The sequence below is a fragment of the Chelmon rostratus genome, chromosome 18, assembly GCF_017976325.1.
Source record: "Chelmon rostratus isolate fCheRos1 chromosome 18, fCheRos1.pri, whole genome shotgun sequence".
Classification (NCBI taxonomy): Eukaryota; Metazoa; Chordata; class Actinopteri; order Chaetodontiformes; family Chaetodontidae; genus Chelmon; species Chelmon rostratus.
Window position 1 is genome coordinate 10,587,139 of NC_055675.1, and position 19,813 is coordinate 10,606,951.

At 42.1% G+C, this 19,813-nt stretch overlaps 2 protein-coding genes across 3 annotated transcripts; both read right to left on the reverse strand.

Moving 5' to 3' along the window:
* Positions 1-5,529: 5,529 nt before the first annotated feature.
* fam167ab (family with sequence similarity 167 member Ab) lies at positions 5,530-11,138 on the reverse strand. Of its 2 annotated transcripts, none has more exons than XM_041959217.1 (3): positions 10,990-11,138; positions 7,135-7,712; positions 5,530-5,793 (listed from the first exon to the last, which is right to left on the reverse strand). In XM_041959217.1, the coding sequence occupies exons 2-3, from the start codon at positions 7,501-7,503 to the stop codon at positions 5,530-5,532; spliced, it is 633 nt and encodes a 210-aa protein (XP_041815151.1). In that variant the 5' UTR covers positions 7,504-7,712; positions 10,990-11,138. The 2 variants fall into 2 exon arrangements, with proteins under 2 accessions (XP_041815151.1, XP_041815150.1); XM_041959216.1 differs by lacking the exon at positions 10,990-11,138 and adding an exon at positions 7,946-7,991 and having other exon boundaries at positions 7,135-7,535.
* Positions 11,139-11,403: 265 nt separating this feature from the next.
* On the reverse strand, positions 11,404-18,626 carry lca5 (lebercilin LCA5). The gene is made up of 10 exons (XM_041958861.1): positions 18,230-18,626; positions 17,700-17,816; positions 15,905-16,330; positions 15,292-15,533; positions 14,872-15,177; positions 14,559-14,696; positions 14,370-14,460; positions 14,094-14,230; positions 13,804-13,996; positions 11,404-13,721 (listed from the first exon to the last, which is right to left on the reverse strand). Exons 3-10 carry the CDS (start codon positions 16,296-16,298, stop codon positions 12,805-12,807), a joined length of 2,418 nt encoding a protein of 805 aa, XP_041814795.1. The 5' UTR covers positions 16,299-16,330; positions 17,700-17,816; positions 18,230-18,626; the 3' UTR covers positions 11,404-12,804.
* Positions 18,627-19,813: the final 1,187 nt, after the last annotated feature.

Consider the following 19,813-nt stretch of genomic DNA (forward strand, 5'->3'; position numbering starts at 1 on the left):
TTAAAAACTGATTGTTTTGGTGTAAAATTCCAACCATCATCACGTCTTTTTATCCGTTACACCTGTCTGCTCCATTATCAGCCGCTCGAAGTGAGACCAACGTCCTCATTTAATTTGACTTTGAGGCACCAAAACTGACAGGAGAGGTGAAGGTTTTGTAATCTGATTATGATCCTCTCTGACTGATCATCTGCTTGGATGCACCTAAGCTGCTGTGGAACTCGCCTGAGTTTCATCAAAGCAGTCATGCTGGTTGTCGCCCTCAAAGTTAGGGATTAGCTTTGTGAGTCTGAGGGACGAGAAATTGGCAGGACAGTTTGAGTCGAGCACATTCCTTTCTGTGCAGCCGCTCACCGGGCTTTTAAATAATTTCCTTTGCACATCTACTTTGATATGATTTTCCTCAGTAAGCGCAAAACAAACAGGAATCAACAGGTGGCTGTCTGTTTTCTGGACTGTACCTTGTTTGGAGCAGAGGTGTAGCAGTGCATGTCCAGACTGCAACACTACACCTGGGTTCACATTGCGACTTTGGCTCGAGATGCCGTCTGCATCCAACAAAGGGATGAGCTAATCAAGAAGCCTGTGATCTCACCGAGCAAACGGATTCTTTCTCATCGCACAGACAAGCTATTCTCGGTTAGTTGCACCCGATTGCAACACTGCAGCTTCGTTGTTTTGGTACAGGAGGAGAGTAAATGATTGTTTTTGACCGTGTCTGCTTTCTCACAGTTTAGCATCTTTACAACAGCGACTGGAGCTCCTGTAGTTCCTCTGTAGTGACTCCATCACCTTAATAAGAATCAGATGGGTTTACTTGTTTCACTGAAAGGTTCATTGTCAGCAGGAATGAAAGCTTGAGATTTTGGCCATAATGGTAAGTGGATTAAATGTAGACCACTGTGACTACACTCGATTGGTATCTTCAAATGGGACATATCAGACAATGATTCAAGAAAAACATAATTTGCTAATAAATTTTACTGCATTTGGGTTTTAGTTTGGCCTCACAGGAATGAAGCCTACGAAGGAATTTGCATTCTGCAGGTACCTCCCTTGATTTTCTGCTAGTATTTCTGCTATGCCCTCCATTGAAACATTTCTTCATTTTAAAGCAGCTAACACCAGTGTTTTTTATATTAACAAAGGATAACATAACTGCTGGATGTGCTAATAGGCAGCTGCTTGCCAGGAAGTTCACCATATCAACATAAAAGGTCATAATATGTCAAAAATGTTGTGTCCACAGCTTGTTTCCGGTGCCCCCAAGTGGCCAGAAAATATTTTTGGTATTCAAATAGTAGAGTATGTCTTAAAACCTATAACACCCACTAATATGTTATTCACATTCAAGACCCTATTGCCCACTAGCTTCTAAACACAGCCTCATCTCAAATGAAAAGAATCCTGCTAGCAAGAGGCTTTTCCCCAAATTAATATCCCACATAGAAAGCTTTGCTTTTAAAGCTATTTTTAGCTCCTGGGCATGTTTAATATGTGTCTGGGACCTGGTCCAAGTGTTCCTCTGACCTTATAAATCTATTTTCCAACATGGCCAGAATCAACGTCTCGACACTCCAGGGGTTTAATTGTTCAAGCTCAAAGCCTCACGAGTCTGCAACATGCCTTGTTGCTCCAACAAAAACAGTTTGATTCAGCTCTTATTTCCACACCATTAAAATTAAGAGTGTTATTGCTGACAAGCTTTGCAGCGTGTCTCACTTGAGGAAACAGGAAATTCTATCATCACATCTTCCATGACAGCATCCAAAAAAGAGCCAAAATGGGGAATAACCCATCAATTAAAATGCTGCAGTTTGTCTATTTGTTGTGTTGTTGTCTGGGATGTGTGCCGCTCTTGAATGTCTCATCTTTACAGTAAACCTGTGCTGAGATGAGATGTGCTGAGACACTTGCACACAAAGGCTCTGCGTGAGCTGCAGTCTGGGATTCTCGCCAGTGTCACCCCGTGGTTCACCTTGGTGAGGTTTCTCTCAGCCATTCATGCTTCAGTCTGCAGCTCAGTCATGGTGAGCGCTGCAGCTCTGTGGTGGCGTCACATCTGTTATGTTCCTGGAACAGGAAGGCAGCTACATTCTCAGCCGCTAACATCAGAAAAAAGAAAAAAAAAACTGCTGGCAGACAAAAGGTAAAGATAGCAAATAACTGACTGCATCCCTCTTTAAGATGCATGAAAATCTAACAGGAGAAAGTTCTCATGCATCATAATTGAATGCAAATCATACTGCTTGTCCAAATCTCCTAGATCAACTGCTTATTTCAACTCAACATGATGCCTAATTTTTGCATATTTAATAAAGTGTCTGTCTTCATGCTTTAGCAGCAGAGATAGCGCCTGATTTTATGCCTGTCAAGTCATTTTGTCATGCAAATGAGATGGTTTAGGCATGAAATTAATAAAGTGGCAAACTCCAGGGAAAGCTGTTGGGCAGAACGAGAATCTAAACAAGCACAAACACATAGAACAGCTGCACAGTATTTAGTTCCTTATAACGGCGTAACTATAATCAAAACAAAAGTCCACCAAGAAACCACCTCGATCACCCTCAGCGCGTTGGAAAAAGTATGCGATGGCCCCTTTGGCAGCCTCTCACTCAAAAAGGAGTTGGTGGCTTTCAGCAGCGATAAACTCACATAAAGCTGGAGCTCATGCATGAAAATCTCAGGCTCAGCAAAGTCATTCATGACATGCCACTTCAGGCCCTCCAGATGGAGAGGGACACGCTGACTCTCACATGCAAAACCTCATGGCCCTCGCCGTCTTCACACATACTCTAAACTGTGGGAGCCCGGGTCGCTCCTGACCGTTCATGCAAGTTCTTGTGTGGCGCGCACAGATTGCAGCTATTAGCAGAACAAAAGCGTTGGGACAGAAGGTGCTGATTGGTGACTGTGCACACAAGTGAGCTCCCACCTATTAAGTCTCAACTGGCTGACTGCCATTGTTTTAAAGGAATAAGAGAGTTTGGAGACCTTCGATGTTTCTATTTTCATCCATACTTTCATCTTATTTTTATCATTATTATTATTAGCAAGTGGGTTTTATTCTCCATCTTATTTTACATTAATTTTCTATCCCTGTTTTTATGTTCGTTCGATTTGCCTTCTTTTATTGTAAAGCACTCTGAGTTGCAATTCTTGTATGAAAGGTGCCATACAAAGTAAGTTTTTTGTTACTATTGTTATTGCAGCCAGCAGCCAGTTAGCTTAGCTTAGCAGAGGGAGGGCAACAGCTAGCCTGGCCCAGCAGCAACTCTACTGTTTAGGAAATACAGAGTATTTTATTTGGTTCATTTAATCAATACAAAAAGTCAAAACCAAAACATCAGATTGTCATTTTATGGGGGATTATGTGCCAGACTGTTTTTTTCAAACACAACCTCCGGTAAAACAGCAAAATAAAAAAGGCTTTTTGTGTGGGTTTAACAGCAAATACTGTACAAAGTGTTAATTAGAAAGCCTCAGAGGTGGATTTTGTTACCTTTCAAGGCTTATTGCCGTATGCAGTCGTTGTGCTAAACTAAACTAATCCACTGCTGGCTGTGGCTTCATAATTAATGGACATCAGTGAGAGAGGGATCACTGTTCTCATCTAACTCTAAGCCAAAAAGAAAGTAAGTGCATTTTCCAATGTCTCCAAACATTCCTATCCGCATCTGCTAATGTGCTGTATATCTGCTGCCACAAGGAATCCTAGTACAGCGGTAGTTAAAATTAAGTACAGGTATGATATCGAGGACACAGCAGAATATTCCATTCAGACCTCTGAGCAACTTCTGTGTTTAAGTGGCCCACAGCGACATACACTGCATCCAAGTGCTAAAAGGCTGCTGGTTCAGTGCATCGAAGCTTCTTTATTGCATATGTGTCATCTCCCTGATCCCTCCAAGGTTCAGCGAACACTTCAACAAACAGTGTGCTGATGAAAGAGCCCCTGCTCATGCTGCGTTTGAGTGACAAGTCTCACCACAAGAAAGCATGAGAGGCCACTGGTGAGATTCTGCTGCAACATCAGCAAATTAAAGACAGCATCCAGCTTCTTGATGGGGTGTTTATTTCCAGCACGATCGTGAAAACATGTTAGCACTAACAAGAAGCCATTTAAGGGACTGAAATTTAGCAAACCAGTTTGAAAGTACTGTACGTTCCAGGGATTATAGGCTTAGTAACACAAGATCAAGTTGTCATAGCAGCTGTTTTCTTGCCAGGTGGCATTGTGCCTCTGTGTTCGGGGGACACCATGGCCGAGTATTGTGTTTGTACAACAGGCTAATCATAATGTTGGAACAGCCTGAGCAGTAGCGGACACAGATGTTAACCTTGTCTTTCAGGGGGAGGTAATCTGCTCTGTTGTGGCAAACAAATGAGATGTTGTGTGTGGGGTTTTTAAGATTATATTCAGATTGTATGATAGTATATCTGAGCCACGGGGAGGGGCACCTTAAACCCTGGAACTCCTTTTTTCCTGTATTTTCCTGCATTGGGATTATACTTCACTCAGAGTTCATATGCTCTCATTTCAAATGAAAAACCTCCAAAACTCAAAAGAAAATCAGTAAGGAAAGGTTACCTCTAATGACACATCCCATCATAACTGCCTACATAACGGGGGGCTCATTATAAAATCCAGATAATCATGTCATTTGGTGCGCGCAGAGATCTAGATGAGTTATAATTCAATGTTTATCCGAGAAACTGAACCACGTGTTTGTTTCAGACAAATCTGAGCAACTGGAGCATAAAAAGCTGCAACCAAGACTTAAATGCATCCTTACTTATAAGAAGCAAAGTTCAGCAGCGCTCCTTGACAATCATCGTAAAGAATACATCATTTTCATCATATTCTACAAAAAAAGCAATGTTTGCTGAATTGATACAGCACTGCTCGCTAACTCAAATATGCATTGGCTAAAGTACAATTTGTATCCATATTAAGGCAACTTTCTAAAAGCACAAAACATTAAGGTTAAGATGCAGGACATGGAACAAAAGAAGAAGAAATCCTGACTGTCACTGAAAGCATCATACAGAAGTCTGTGTGCAGTAAAAATAGATTTAAATAGTTAATATCTGCTTGGAGATAGAAACCATGAAAGTCCCAGCAAACGGCTTGAGAGCGCTTCACTTTAGTTTTAAAACAGCAAGTCTTCTGTTTCAAGTCACGATGGCCTGAAGGTCTAAAATCTGCTGCGGTTTCTGAGACAGAGAGGTTTCTGTATATAGCTGCCATGTATAGTTTAGTGGCGAAGATACTTTGTATGTACCTACTAGACTCAAATTCTTCTTTTTAAATGATATACATTACCTAAACCTCTCTCTTTGATTACAGGGACTGTAAAAGAGAGTTTACATCGAGGTTCGTCCTCGCAACTTTGTGGTCAAACCCTAAATGCACAATGGATTTGATCGCTATCTAACGCACGGCCATGGCCGGCATGTTGCTGTGCAGCAAAGGCAGTTTTAGACACGCTCTTTCGTTTTTGGGAATTTCTGCCTGGCACGCTGCCACTAGCAGAGCGAGAAACGGCGAGAATTAATGTTCATCTTGGTGACGCCGATGAGCCTCAGCGGGGCCGAGAGGCCGAGCCCCGGGGTCACCGGACACTCGCACAGCAGGTCCGCCAGCTCGTCCCGCTCCTCGAGGCCAAAGGTGGCGTCGTTGAGCATCCGGCGATGCAGGTGGCACGTCTGCTCGATCTTCAGCTTGTTGATGTCGCTCCGGAGACGCATGAGCTGCCTCGCCAGCTGCTGGTCCTGCAAGCGCATGTCCGTCTGATGGAGAGAGACAAAAAACAGTGGCGCTCAAACAACCTGCTGATTTACTGATGAAGCACATCATCAACTAGAATTTTGATTTAATAATGTGCTTGTCAAGTTTTGGCTGCTGGTAAATAATTTGAAGACATCTGGAAACAAAAAATGCTTCACATATGCTGTAATTCTCTTTCACCTCATGGCCTTCCTCGGTGGATGGAGTTGATCAGTTGCCATGGAAATGGTTGATGTCAGTATGGTGATAACAACTTATCACTTCAGTTAGATGAGAAGATCTTTACCACTCTCATGCCTGCATGATAAATATGAACCTACATCCATCAGCCAGTTAGCTTAGCTTAGCACAAAGACTGGAAACAGGGGGAAACGACTAGCCTAGCTCTTTTCAAATTTAAAAAAAAAAAACAAAAAAAAAAAAACAAAAACACCACCTCTAAATCTCACTAATTAGCCAGGCTAGCAGTTGCCCTCTGTTTCCATTCCCTATGCTAAGCTAAGCTAATTGCTTCCTGGCTGTATCTCCATATTTACCGTACAGACATGAGAGTGGTATCAATCTTCTCATCTGGAGATTATTTGCAAAAAAGCAAATAAACTTACTTCCCAAAATGACAAACTACTCTATTAAACATTTTTTTAGTTACAGGCTGAACTGTTTTACCTCTAAGTATGATTGCAACAACAATTTACACGTCTCTCACATGATACAGATTGACAGGAGGCCTGAGCATACAGTTCTTATTGTGTAACAAAAATCTAAAAAGCAAATTCACAGTGGGACATACGCAATCAAGTTTCTCATCATAAGCTCTCTCAATTTGATCTCTTTCGTGCCCACCGTCCGTGTGCAAAAGTCTGTGCAAACATCATAATCATCGCTCTTGTCCACTGTCTTTGTTAGGACGAACCTGCCTCTGACGGCGTCTCTTTGCGTGCTCAGCCCAGGCTTATGAACCATGGGTGAATGTGCAGAGTAATTGAGCAGAGTAAAAACGATTACACTTGCAGAAACAGTGTGTCGCAAACGTCGGATGCAATTGCCTGAGTCCCAATCAATCTCACTCAGTGCTGTGAATGGGATTCTTCTGGCCGGTAATTGGACATTGTGTCCATTGTTAAATTCTAATTAGTTAAGTAGCAGGAAGTTATTTTCTATTCAGGTCTTTAACTGCAAAATAATAAAGCTCTTCAAATTAAAAATGCGAGTGAAAGCGTGTACTTGAATCTCAAGGATCCAGCTGAAACATCAACTGGCTGCAAATACTAAACAAAATTAAATGTTTTAGTTAAATGCTCCATAGTTGAAAGATAGCTGAAAAACGTGTACGTTTGTCTCACCAGTTCTCTCCTCAGCCAGCTGAGAGCTTCGTCGATGTTTCCGAACCCCTTCAGAGCACCTGATGGCAGCTTGCACTGAAACACATCAGATTTCACCACAGCCTCTTTGGGTGCCACGACTTTTCCTTCAGGCTCAAATTTCATCGAGCCTTTTCCACTTCCTGTCTCCCTGAAGCTTTCCGCCTCGAGTCGGGCTTTCCACTCCAAATAAGACGGCCTCCTGGTCTCCAGTCTTAACTTCTCAGTCAAGGCCTTCAAGTTCATGAGATGGTCATCCGTAGGCAAATCCACGTCTTCCCCACAGTCTGCTTCGTCCAGCACACAAGCCTGGTCCAGCATTATCTGAGGAGCTGAGGGTGCGTCTGTCATCAGGCTGGTAAATACAAAAAGCTTCCGAAAAAGTGTGTCAAAGTAAAAATAGATATCTGTTCTTCATTTGTGGTCTCTTTCGTGGCTATAAATGACCATAGTCGTGGGTTTACGCTCTTCCTGCATCCGCTTTCTCTGCTTTTAAGGAAAGTGGGTCTTCAAAGGATTTCTAATGGATCCATTGGTGTTTTAGAGGTAGATCTTTAAAACTGTAGAGAAGAGAAGAAGCAAGTTATGAAGCATTTGCTGACTCTACCGGATCCAAATGACAAGAGACCAAACTAACATGGCATCTGACAAAAAGGTTACGCTTCAGCTGTGGCACGACAGGCGCAACTGTCTAACAGGATAGTTTATGTCTACGTTGAGTACAATTAAAGTTTTCTCTCCTTCATCCTGTAAACCGATTTAGATCGAGCATTGGGCTCCTCACATATCAAATAATAAAGGATCAGCACACTGAGGGAACACATGTACAGGGGTTTCATTTAACAGGAACAAATTGTTTCCATAGCAACGACACAGGGACTGTAAATGAATCAGCAATTTTCCACCTCCTGTCCTCGGGACTTGTTGCTTTAACCAGCCTGAGGTGACAGACGACTGGCAGCGAAAGGGACGCAATGGCTGAGAGCCTTGCTTTTTTTACAGCAGCCCTTCTACTCAAAGCTGGAAACATGTGTGACAATAATTCACACATTTCACAGATCGCCGTGACGACTCCTGAACATATTCAAGTTTAAAAAAAAGACAAAAACAACTCAACAATGTGCATTTTGTCTCTGCTTGGCTAAATTCTAAAAGGCTTGCAAAGACAATGCTAACATGCCGATGTTTAGCATGTTGGGGTCTTAGTTTAGTCTGTTAGCATGCTAACGTTCGCTAATTAGTGCAGCTGAGGGTAATGGGAATGTCATTAGGCTTTTTTTTCTCATGGTGGCATTAGATGGAAAGTCAGAGGGTTACATGGATGGACATGAATGTCTATACAAAATTTCACACTATTCATCCAATCCTTAGCAAAAACCACGATAGGCACCTGTCTGTACAAAATTTCAAAACCATCCAAATCTCAGCACTTTTTAATCACTCAGTTTAGAATCAGTGGACTGAGTCTGGAGGCCCACAGGAAACTCGGTAAAGTCACAAAACACATCTTTAATGCAGCCTCTTAAATGATATTGCAAACACACTCAAGCAGACTCTCTGCCCAGTGTCCTCTTACAAAGTCTTCAAGCACTCAATAAGTGGTTAGTGCTCAGTTATTCCATAATGGGCACAGCAGACCAGCAGTGAAGTCATTGTACATAATGATAGGCTTGGCTGTTTTGCAAGGTAAAATAGACCTCTCGCTGTGCAGAGGAGCTGACTTGTGAATGCCTGGGAATGGATCCTTTCCTAATTCTCTGAAGGACTCAGCGTGTCTCTGGAGACCACATTGTTACAGGAGACCAGTGAACGAGGATGGAAATCCATAGCACATGCATTTTTAAAGAGTTTGTAAAGACCCTGTATGTACAGTAGTGATTTCGATTGTGAATAGGAACTGCAGAGCCAAGAGGTTTAGAAAGACGGGGGAAAGTGTGTGTGCGTGCAAATATTGCACTATGTTAAATATAATGAGCTGTGATCACAGTTATGAAGAAATAAAGGGTTTCAAATCATTACAGCGAAAAACCACAAACCAGCTTCTTGTTGGCTGCTTGATTGTTTAAGGAGCAGTTTTGGTCGACTCAGCCACTTTTGAAAAGGCTGGAATGGAAATTTTTCTCGAAGCCAAAATTTACATTCTGAATATCAAATCGCAAACACTGACTGGGGGGGGGGGGCAACTCATCTGCATTATCGAAATGTCCTTACTGGAATCCAAATCACAGGGCATCACCCCATGCATGCCTCTGGCTTTAAGGCAGCAGAATTTGATTGCTCAGCAACATCCAGTTGCAGCGTTGCCACACCGAATTTATTTTATTTATTTAGAATTTATTTTGTGGTGCTGGACTATAAGATGCCAAAACCTGGTCTGGCTTATGAAGTCTGGCTCTCTGGAACATGCAGGCATGTCTACATAACAGACATGACTGCACAGTAACTAATCAGGCTTTAGTGTGTGTCTCATGAGCATGATTATCCATAGAAATCATGAGCAGGATCACAAGGAGTATCCTAACACAAAAGGTATTCAGAGGGTAAACACCCAATTACTGTGGCGTATTGGATTCCTTTGTTATGGCAACAGAAACTTCATACAACAGTCTGTGCTTCCAAATCTGCCACATGACAGCCTAAGCCAATAACAAATAGAGAGAAAACCCCATAATGGATATCAGTATCGACAGGTGTTCTTTCCTGGTTGTTTATGTTAAGAAAAAGGGTTAAATTTTGCAGCTTTTGCAGAGGCTATTAAACTTTCCAAAAAATAAAAAAATCTAAGATGCCCTAGAACAGCATCAGTGTGAATGTCACTGTGACCATCATATATGATTCTTTCTCTGTATATTCAAATCATAATGCCTACGGTCAAACAGGCCATGCTGTCATACAACGCTCAGTAAAATACTGTGGTGAAAGAAGCACTTAGATATTTTACTAAGTAAAAATAGCAATACCACAGTATAGAAATACTTACAAGAACAAGTCCTGCTTTAAAAAAAGCTGCTGAAGTAAAACTAACGTGTTAGTGTTAAAATATACTTAGAGAGCCAAATGTAAAAGCCCTCATTATGCAAAACGTTCCATTTCAGAGTGACCTATATCAAATTATTGAATTCTAATTATCGATGCATTAATGTGTTCATCACTTCAATGCTGCAGCTGGTAAAGGTGGGACTTAATTTTAACTATATATACTGTACAGTAACTTATGATTTTTACCTTAGGCTCCATAATAATGCATCAAACATTTTTTTTGTTGATTGTATTTTGTATTATCAATATGAATCTGCAAAGTAACCATAGTTACTAAAAGTATCACATGGATGTAAATTAGTAAAAAGTACTGTAAGTAGCATAAAATGAAGATACCCAGGTAAAGTACCTCAAAGTGGTACTGAAGCACAGTACTCGAGTAAATGTGCTTGTACTCTCCACCACTCGTGAATTAGTCAGTCATTATTATATAAGTAAGAATTCGAAACATTCTTGTCTCTTTAATACCTTTTATGGGTGAAAAAAACCCACCAACACAAAACACTACTACAGTTTTTATAATTACAACACTACAAGCGTATTTCCCTCCTCGCCTGACCTTATTTCAACCTTAACCTGACCCATGATAAGGGAGGATGTCGCAATATAAAGTTGTGGTCAAGTTTAGTGATTTAACACCTTTTTCTCATTTTGTGCACGTTGCCATGCAGATTTCTTAGCATGCAGGTAGCAACATGTAACTCTCATTGGTGTCTTCGGGAAACAGCCTGGCATGATTCCTGCACAGAAATGAACCACATTAAGGCTAAACTCAGCGTCACGCACGTATGAACCTACTGAGAGCGCGTCCATGCGAGCAGGCATTCGTCCTCACCTCCTCTTGCTTTTCTGGCGCCGGGCTGCAAGGTGAGACACCGCCATCAACCGTGCTGTCCAAACTGCGTGTTTACCTGCCGAGGATTCAGCCTCTGCGGTCCAACTTTACGGCGTTCAAATCAGTGAAGACCTCCGCTCACCCGCTCCCTCTCTGACATTATCCCCCAGCAGCTCCGCGGGCCACTTGTTTTTGAGCAGGGAGCTACCGGAGGAGGGGCGGGACGGCTGCGTCAGGTTCTGGTTGCTTGGAGACGTCCTAGGAATCCCTATCAGACTTCCCGCCGTATGAATATTAATGGAGGTCCGTCACAGAGCGATAACAAGGCAACAGCATCACACTCATTATTATTTATTTTCAATCGACTAAATACGGCACATAAAACTTGTTTTTTAAATACAATAGTACAAAATGTGGAAATGTTAAAACATGAATAGAGACTGATTAACCACAGAGTTTTCACTGGTTACACATTTAATCCCTTACCAAAGTTACAACAATAAACTCTGCCAGAATAAATACAAAGAGCTCTTCAAAAAATGGACAAATCTGAAAAAATCAGTTTTACAGCTTCCTGGTGCAGACTGGTAACAGCCTTTATTTGCTGTAAGACTCTGTAGTGATTCCCCATCATATTATTTAAATGTATAGGAACGCAACACAATTAAATATAGATAAAAACAGAGCATTTTGTCTGTTCACTTCCATACAGCTGTAGCTTTTACAGCCACTGGTGGTTTGTTTAGTGCTGATTGTCTGCTACGAGTCACAGCAGTGCAGGGGACAAGGAATACAAACAAATTACTGTACATATATGCTTTCAGTGAGCTTATATGCATTATTTAGTATCATTTGACCATAGGTCATTAAGGGTGTATGACATTTTCCTTGTAATGGAGTATTTAATCAGTATCAAAATGATATTGGCTGTTATAAACCTGCAGAAAACTGACACTTTTACGAGGCTTTATAATAAATGTTTTAAAAATAACCCGTTTTATATAATTGTCAGACATTCAGCAAACGGTTTAAATATACTTTGATTATCATATTGCAAAGTGGCACACTTTTATGGCATGGACCTTGAATAAATCAAAGATTACTGTGCCCAAACTGTGTAGAATCAAATGTCCAAATACAGACACACAAAGAAATGTAGGATCCCAAAACAACCAAAAATAACAGCAATCCCAAACTGTTATTACTAAAAATATGGCAAAGCGCTAAAATGTTAAATGCAAAAAATGTGACTTGCAGCCAACTTTGACTGTATTGCTTGCACTTTGCTTTGCATTTGTTTGCTGGACTAATATTCTAAGTCATAGATGTTGTGGCTCTACTATCCTTCTTTTGATCAGATGACCTACCAGTCACATTTAACCAGAAAAACAAGATATAACAAGTGCAACCAGCAAACCCCACGGCCTATACAACACTTGTAAGTTCAATAAGCACTAAAACAGATCACAGGGTCAAAAATGCTATATTGCCAATTTCAGCAACACTGTGACAACTACCTCTGCCCTCCACGTGTCTACACACATGCACCTGAACCAATGAATTCTCTACATGATGAAACATTAAAACTACAGCAACACAAGATGAATCTTTTATCACTCATAGTTTTGTGGTTTTCTAGAAACTTTTTAAAATGTCGACTTTCTCAACATTTCATTGGGGGGGGGGATTAATGGTGTTAAGACTTGAGTTAATAGACTCAATCTTGTATATTGGATATCACCTCAACTGCTATGACACTAATTGCTTCAAATCTAATTTCATAAAGTCAATTCCTCTATGTCATCATCAAATGAGGTGATGGCACGGATGGCAGGTCTGCTATCTGCGACCTGTAGGGTGTTCAGGGAGGATGCCGGGGGAGTGGAAGACCCTAAGTTGAAGCTGAGCAGTCCTTCCCTTCTTGAGCGTAGTCCATTGGTAGTTGGAGGACTGTTGAGGACCTCCATTTTATTGGAGGTGCTCATGCTTTCACCAGCAGGTGTTGCCAGGGAACCAAATAGCTGCTGCATGAGGCCAGACTTCTTGTCCTTCCCCACTCCTCTTTCCATCTCCTTTTCTTTCTCTGTCTCCACCCCTCTGAGACTAAAAACCCCTATTGCTTCTAAGGTAGAGTCCCTGTCCTCAATGGGCGGAGGTGGAGGGAAGCCTGAAGAACCTCGGGACGCTGAATTTCCAAAAGAAGGGGCGTAGCTTCCAAATGCCAAGTCGTCACTGGAGATTTGGGACCGTAGTGCTCTCCTGCCGATTCCTGTTGTAACAGCTCCACCCTCTACGCCTGATCTCCTCCTTCCACCATCCCTGCTTCCACCACCGGCGCGCAAACTGGCCAACTCCTCTGATTCTGTGAGGTTAAAAATTGAGCTATGGTTCCTCTGTTCAGGAAGACGTGGAGAGGAATGGTTACTGGCACCCTTGCTGGACTCAGAAGGACTAGACTCAGCAAACATGGCATCCTGGGCTCCCTGGTTGTGACGGTCTATTTCACGCATCTTAGCCAGCAGCAGCTCTTTTTTACGACGTGCTTCCTCTGCTGCTTGCTGGTTGGCCAGAGCATCCTGGTTCCACCTCTTCACCTCTTCCTGGACATGGCCATGCTTCGTGTTGTTCTCTTCCTCCTGGTTTGACAGGAAACTTGTCCTCTTTCTGTCGTCTTCCTCTTTTTCTCTCTCCCAGCCTGTGGACATAAGATAAAGACTGTTTTACTGTGCCTTTTACTAATTTTCTCAATGCATATGTTTATTCTCTGCTTATCTTACCATCTCTTTGTCTCTTTGCCTTCTCCTCACGCACATTTAGTCCCTGGCTGACTTTCTCCTCTTTCTCCTGCTCTCTCTCCTTCATCAATTCCTCCTCCTTGTCTCTTTCTTTTTCTCTGTCTCTCATCTTCTGCTGCTCCCAAGTTTGATGTCGGTCTCCTGTCTCTTCCTGTCTGCCCACTCCGTCAAGCTCCTGTTGACAGAAATTGATTGAGCGAACGAGGCATGAGCAACAGTGACAGAAGAGGAAAAGTGGAGGTTGGGGTAAAGTGAAGCAGACTTCTTTGTACCTTGAGAGATAAGTATTCGTCAGGTGCCTGTTCGCTGTAGTCATTGGCATCGCTGATGGCAGGGGGAGGTGTCGGGAAATCCAGACTAGACGTCCTGTCTTTAGTCTGCACTGCCTTGGTGCTGTTCCTGCTGGGGACTATGTGGGAAACAAAAGCAGATTATATATCAGAGTAAATTTTGCTAATGATAATTCCAAACCATCATTTCATTCAGAGAGCTAGTTTCATGGCCAATAAAGAAAGTTGGCAAATGCACAGCAATAATGAGCACCTTACCTTTCCTCTTTGTGTCAGTATCTTTTCTTACTGAGGGTTTCATCATGCGGTTGGCATAGATGTTCTTGGCATCTAGTTCTCTCTCCTTCTCCTAATAAGAAATGGAAATTGCATACACTGAATTCACAGAGCAGTACAGTTTCTTTCAGTTGTTATCTTTAAGTATGTTTTTGTGTATAGAGTGTTGACCTTGAGTTTATTGGTCAGTCGCTCCAGCTCCTCCTGCAGGGTCCTGATCTCCTCCTGGGCACTGATGGTCTTCTTCCTCTCAGCAGCCAGCTGCCTCTGGTAACTGCTGTTGCTCAGCTCCATGCTGCGCTCCAGCTCCTTCAAACACGCACAGATAAACAAATACACTCTGGAACTGCTGCATGGAAAAAAGAAACTCAAGTCTGATGATGACATTTGTTGTGAAGTCCATAAATCCATACTTGTGTACAGAGTGCTATCATTGTACCTCATTGAGCTTCATAATAAATACATGATATTTAAATAAATTTACCTTAATCTTTCGTTCTGCCTCCTGGGCCCGAACCTTCTCTTCCTCTAACCTGCGGCTTAACTCGTCTCTGGCTCCTAACTCGCGTTGGTCGACCAGCTTCCTCAGCCGTGTGATGGTCGCTTGGCTCCGCTGCAGCTGATCTTCGCTGTCCTTCAACCGCCGCTCGGCCGCCCGTTCCCGCTCTTGAGTACGCCTGAGCCGTTCGCGCAGAACGTGGGTCTCGTTGGTGTGGCGCGACAGCAGCTGGGAAATCTCGCTTTCTGTGTCATCGTAGCGCTGCAGGGCTTTCTCTTGACGCACCTGAAGCTGCAGCGTGGAAAAGAAGAAATTAAATTTTAGGATGCCAAGGGTGATGAAGATGACGTTGAAAAAAAATAATTAGAAGGTTGATTTTTCACTTAACTAGAGGGTTTGGTCTACCTGTCTGAGAATTCGATTCTCCTTCTGCAGCTCATCAGTGCGCTGTTGCAGCTCAGCAAGTGCATTACGCAATTCATTGATCTTTAGCAGGCGGGCTGAAAGCATCCTCTTGGTAACCAGGTCCAGATCTTTAGGTGGTGTGGACTCTTTGCTTTGTGAGCGCACTCCCCTACGATGCTGCTGTATCAGGGGTTGGCCTCCTGGACGCTGTGGGCGAGATACACCCCGACGGCCAACACCACCTGCAAGGCAGAGAATTGCACATGTAGAAATAATTTAAAGGTAATGACAATTTACATTTACATTACTGAAACACATGGACACGTGCAGCAAAAGGCTCAAACTTTACTCTTAGCATAATTAGCATGTTGTTCAGAACTTTTACATTATTCAACTGGATCTTAAGTAGGAAAAAGTTGATGTGTGTAACAAATGAGTTGTGAGTCAAAGTTCAGGGTAATAAGGGTATAAGAGGATTTCTGTCCCTCTGCAGAAATCACCAGGTTAAAATCTGCCTTACACTGCCATCACCTGGACAGTACAGCAAAATTAATGAGTAAGGGTTAAATTTCATTTCTTCTTCCATATATACATACATCCTTGCAGTACATACCTGTCTTATAAAAGGGGCTGCAAGAAATCCTCTTTGCCCGCACCCCTCTTTGAGGAGAAGGGGATGGAGTCCGGGACCGGGAGTGTGGTGAGATGGAGCCCTCTGAAGGAGACTCGTTCTCATAGTCCTCTGAGTAAAATGAGCGACTACTTCTCCGTCCCTCTCCATCTGATATCTGGTCCCGATCTGGATCTGAGTGCCAGGTTCGAGTTTTTGATCTACTCTCAATACAGCTGTCTTTTTCTTCCTCATCCTGGATCTTGTCCCGGAAGTTCTTTTTGTGCCTTTGGAAGGACGATCCACGGGAATCTTTCTTGGTACTCCGGAGTGACTGGCGACTCTGATCGACATCCCGGTTGTCTTCATATGAGTCAGTTATGTTTTCAGATTCCATGTTGTCACTTGGAGAAGAAATGCTGTGTTGAACTTAAACACAAAAGGTGGTGGTGGGGTTACAATTTAAGAATAACAAAGGCTTACTTGCACAGGATGCACTTTACCTGATTTAACAGACTTACATTAAAAGTCCCAATAAACTGACCTCAACATTTCTACTGTGCAAACCAAATGAAAATTCTCAAATCCAAAAACTGTAATAAGAAGCAAGGCCAGCTGGTTTCTCTGTGGTTTTCCGTATTGTGTGTCTTGGTCACTAAGCGACAACACACATGAGGTAGAATTTTCCATGAGGCTGAATGATGAATGATATCACTATTCCACACCACTGCTGCTACATACAAAATACTAGACTGCCCCCATCTGCCCTGGTGACTTATTAAGCAGCCAGAGTATCCTTTCTGAAAGCAATAAGAAGCACATGTACACACACGTTCAAAAAATACAGAAAAAGAGAAGAAAATATAAAGTGTTCAGGTGTTATTAGGTTCTCACCTAATATTTTTATTCTGCTGATTGCAGATATAATGTTGCATATTAAATATATTGCACACATATATAATCTCAGGTATTCCTACAGTTTTATCACATACTGTACACAAAGTATGATTCATCTGGACAAAAGCCCATGTGTTTGAAGCATAAACGAAATAAAAAAGCCCTGAACCTAAAGATTTTAGTAGATGTTGTTGGAAAGAGATCAAACAACCTGGAGTAGTTTGAAGATTAAATATAGAGTTCAAGACTAATACTGAGGAGCGTGTGTGCTCTGTAATATTTGTGTTAATGGCATGGAAAGGTCGTGCAGTCATCTGGCTCTTTCATTAACCCTGACAATAATAGAATCACTCCATGGGCAAGTATCTATGGCAACACCAGTACACACAGCAGCATCACCATAAATAGAAAAGAACATAAATGTGGGTCACCCAGGACAGAAAGGTCATTCACCTGGATACAAACCTACAGTGTCTCAGTTGTTAAATAGCTGTGTTGAACCAGTTCATTACCTGCAGACTACAGAGTTTAACAGTAAAAATGGCCCTTGTGTTTACGTTTTTCACTGCAAACATCAGAAAGAAATATATACTAACAAAGAGTTATGAAGACTGTTCATTAAAACTGAATCTCTTTAAAATTTCAGTGGTACTATTGTCAAATGCTTTTCATGACTGGTTATTTAAGCATAGAAATTATCATTTTGCTGTGCTTACAACCATTAAATACATAATTTAACTAATAAACATCATACCAAATCTAGGTGTTGTGTCAGTGTCTTAGGTTATGATTTGGCGTAGCAGAGTTAACTGGTTAGAGGGTAGGGTAAAGTCAGGGTCAGGTTAAACATCTCAGAAGAGGCAACGGATGTACAGTAACTGAACACAGTCTCAACACTTACCACATATATACCATTATATGTCCATCATCACTGCTGTCATAATCCCTCAGATCTTCTGCTCCATCATGCTCCGGAGCTATTAGCTGAGAAAACCAATGCAGTCAGCTCACAAGTTTCCTAGTGAAAGCAAAGAACAAACAGATACGTGTTGTCAAGGGCTTACTATAGAGGTGCTGCTACCTTCCCCGGCCCTCCGTGACACGAACAGATCGGATTAAAACAGACCGTCTGTTACTGACAGGTGCATTGTTGTGAGACTGGCGAATCAAAGCAACAAAATGTGGCTAGTGCCCGAAGCCAACCACACACGTCAGTGGGCCCTTTAACTTTACTTGTCTTGTGCCACATTATCAAATAGAGATCGACAACAGAGAGAAAGGCAGGTGACGTTCCAAACAACATTTCAGATCACTGACAATCACAGACATTAGCAAACGGTAGCCTATGAGGTGTTGTCGAAAGGTACGGGTGATGTGAGGACTGGCTTTTTGACGATAGCTTGTTATGCTAGCAAGGCAACAAAAACCTACCATCAACAGGTGGGATGTGCTTTAACGTTAGCACTCAGTGACTGCTGGCACCAACCTCTCCGTTTTCCGCGTTTACTCCGTTAAATCTTGCTGCTTTGTTTGGTTTACGTGTAGCTTTTTGTCGCAATTAACAGCTTTTGGTTTACACTCAATCGGCTAATGTTAGCGAGCTACATAGCTTCAACTACTAGCAAGCTACCGTGAACTTTAGCCACCGTTAGCTATAAGAAGATCTCGTCGGCCCTTTTTGGAAATAAAATGTCCTGACTAACGGCTTAAATGCGCCGTCCTGTTGTTATTATCCACAACGACAAGACGGTGTAGTGTTAACCTTGCCAGTTAGCGGCGCTCAGACACAATGTTTTGAGTGTAGAGGTTTGCTCCGGCACTAACGCTGACGCCGTACCATGGCAACCGCAGAACTTCCTGCAATACCGCTCTACCACCAGGGTGGCGCTGTAGCATACAGTAGCAGTAGATAGTAGTAGCGTTATGTTAAAGTATGGGATGATGATATCAACTAGCACCTCATATTAGCCCGGTGTTTATGCCGTGAAGCATCGCGTTCTGGTCATTTGATTCGTAAGATATCATACTTGCGTGCATACACAATGGCAGCACTTCAGCAGCAACACCTGAATATCTTGCAACATTTACTTCAGCTACAATTTGCTTGATGATTGAGATTCATGTCATGAAATATATGCTCACATAGATAGCATGCTATCTGGCCAACTGGAGCATCCATTCACAAAACTTGCAGTATTTACAGCTACTGCGGTTTCTTCCCAACGCGGTGTACTGTATATCGTGGTGCATATGCAAAGTCTGTCAGTTCTTTTAATTGACACCAATATATGTTGCATGATAATAGAAAAATATTTTGAATATTCAGCATTTTCATTTCCATCTGCATTGACATCTGCATGAAAGCACACACAGTGGTATACAGACAGTGGACTCACAGCCAGATTTGCATTAATGCAGGTCTAAGTGCCGCTGAATCTGGATCCACACTACAGACTGATTTGGCCTGATTTGCTTAAATTCTCCAAATGTGACTAAAGTCATGAGATATGCTGCAAAGTGACAAACAAACCAACTGGACAGAAAACAACCTCACTGTGCAAAAGTGCTGCCAGCATCCTCCGAACTACATTTCCCACTTATCACCCGCCAGTCTGGCCAATTACCTGAAACTGGCTGGATAGGCTACCTGCGTCAAGTTGCCGGACATAACAAAGGCCAAGCAGAAGTAGTAGTAGAAGTTTTTCTTTCAAAATAAACAGGCAATGTTTGGCATCACAATTAGGCTACGTGTTAGGGATCTTTATGAAAGGAAATCTTAAACTGTAAAAACTCACAATCAGACCACCAGTGAAAATATCATTTGATTAAATAATATGTTATTGTGTTAGGAATATGGGGGGGCGAGATATAGACTTGCAGATAACTGTAAACTATACTGCAACACATATTTTTATATACTCTTGTGGCAGCAGTATTCTCATACTCCTGTATGTAGGCCTAATGTACATATACATAGCTGTCTATTTTTTATTGTCTATACTATTTTGATCCTCT

Excerpts from the sequence above, each read along its gene's own strand:
- fam167ab (XM_041959216.1), bottom strand. The coding sequence starts at position 7,991 with ATGAAACCCCTGTACATGTGTTCCCTCAGTGTGCTGATCCTTTATT. Across the intron at positions 7,536-7,945 it reads CAGTGTGCTGATCCTTTATT|TTTTTCGGAAGCTTTTTGTA; the intron begins ATTTGATATGTG and ends ACTTTGACACAC. Across the intron at positions 5,794-7,134 it reads GCTGGCTGAGGAGAGAACTG|ACGGACATGCGCTTGCAGGA; the intron begins GTGAGACAAACG and ends TCTCTCCATCAG.
- lca5 (XM_041958861.1), bottom strand. The coding sequence starts at position 16,298 with ATGGAATCTGAAAACATAACTGACTCATATGAAGACAACCGGGATGTC. Across the intron at positions 14,697-14,871 it reads AGGCAGAACGAAAGATTAAG|GAGCTGGAGCGCAGCATGGA; the intron begins GTAAATTTATTT and ends GCGTGTTTGAAG. Across the intron at positions 13,997-14,093 it reads ACGAATACTTATCTCTCAAG|GAGCTTGACGGAGTGGGCAG; the intron begins GTACAAAGAAGT and ends TTCTGTCAACAG.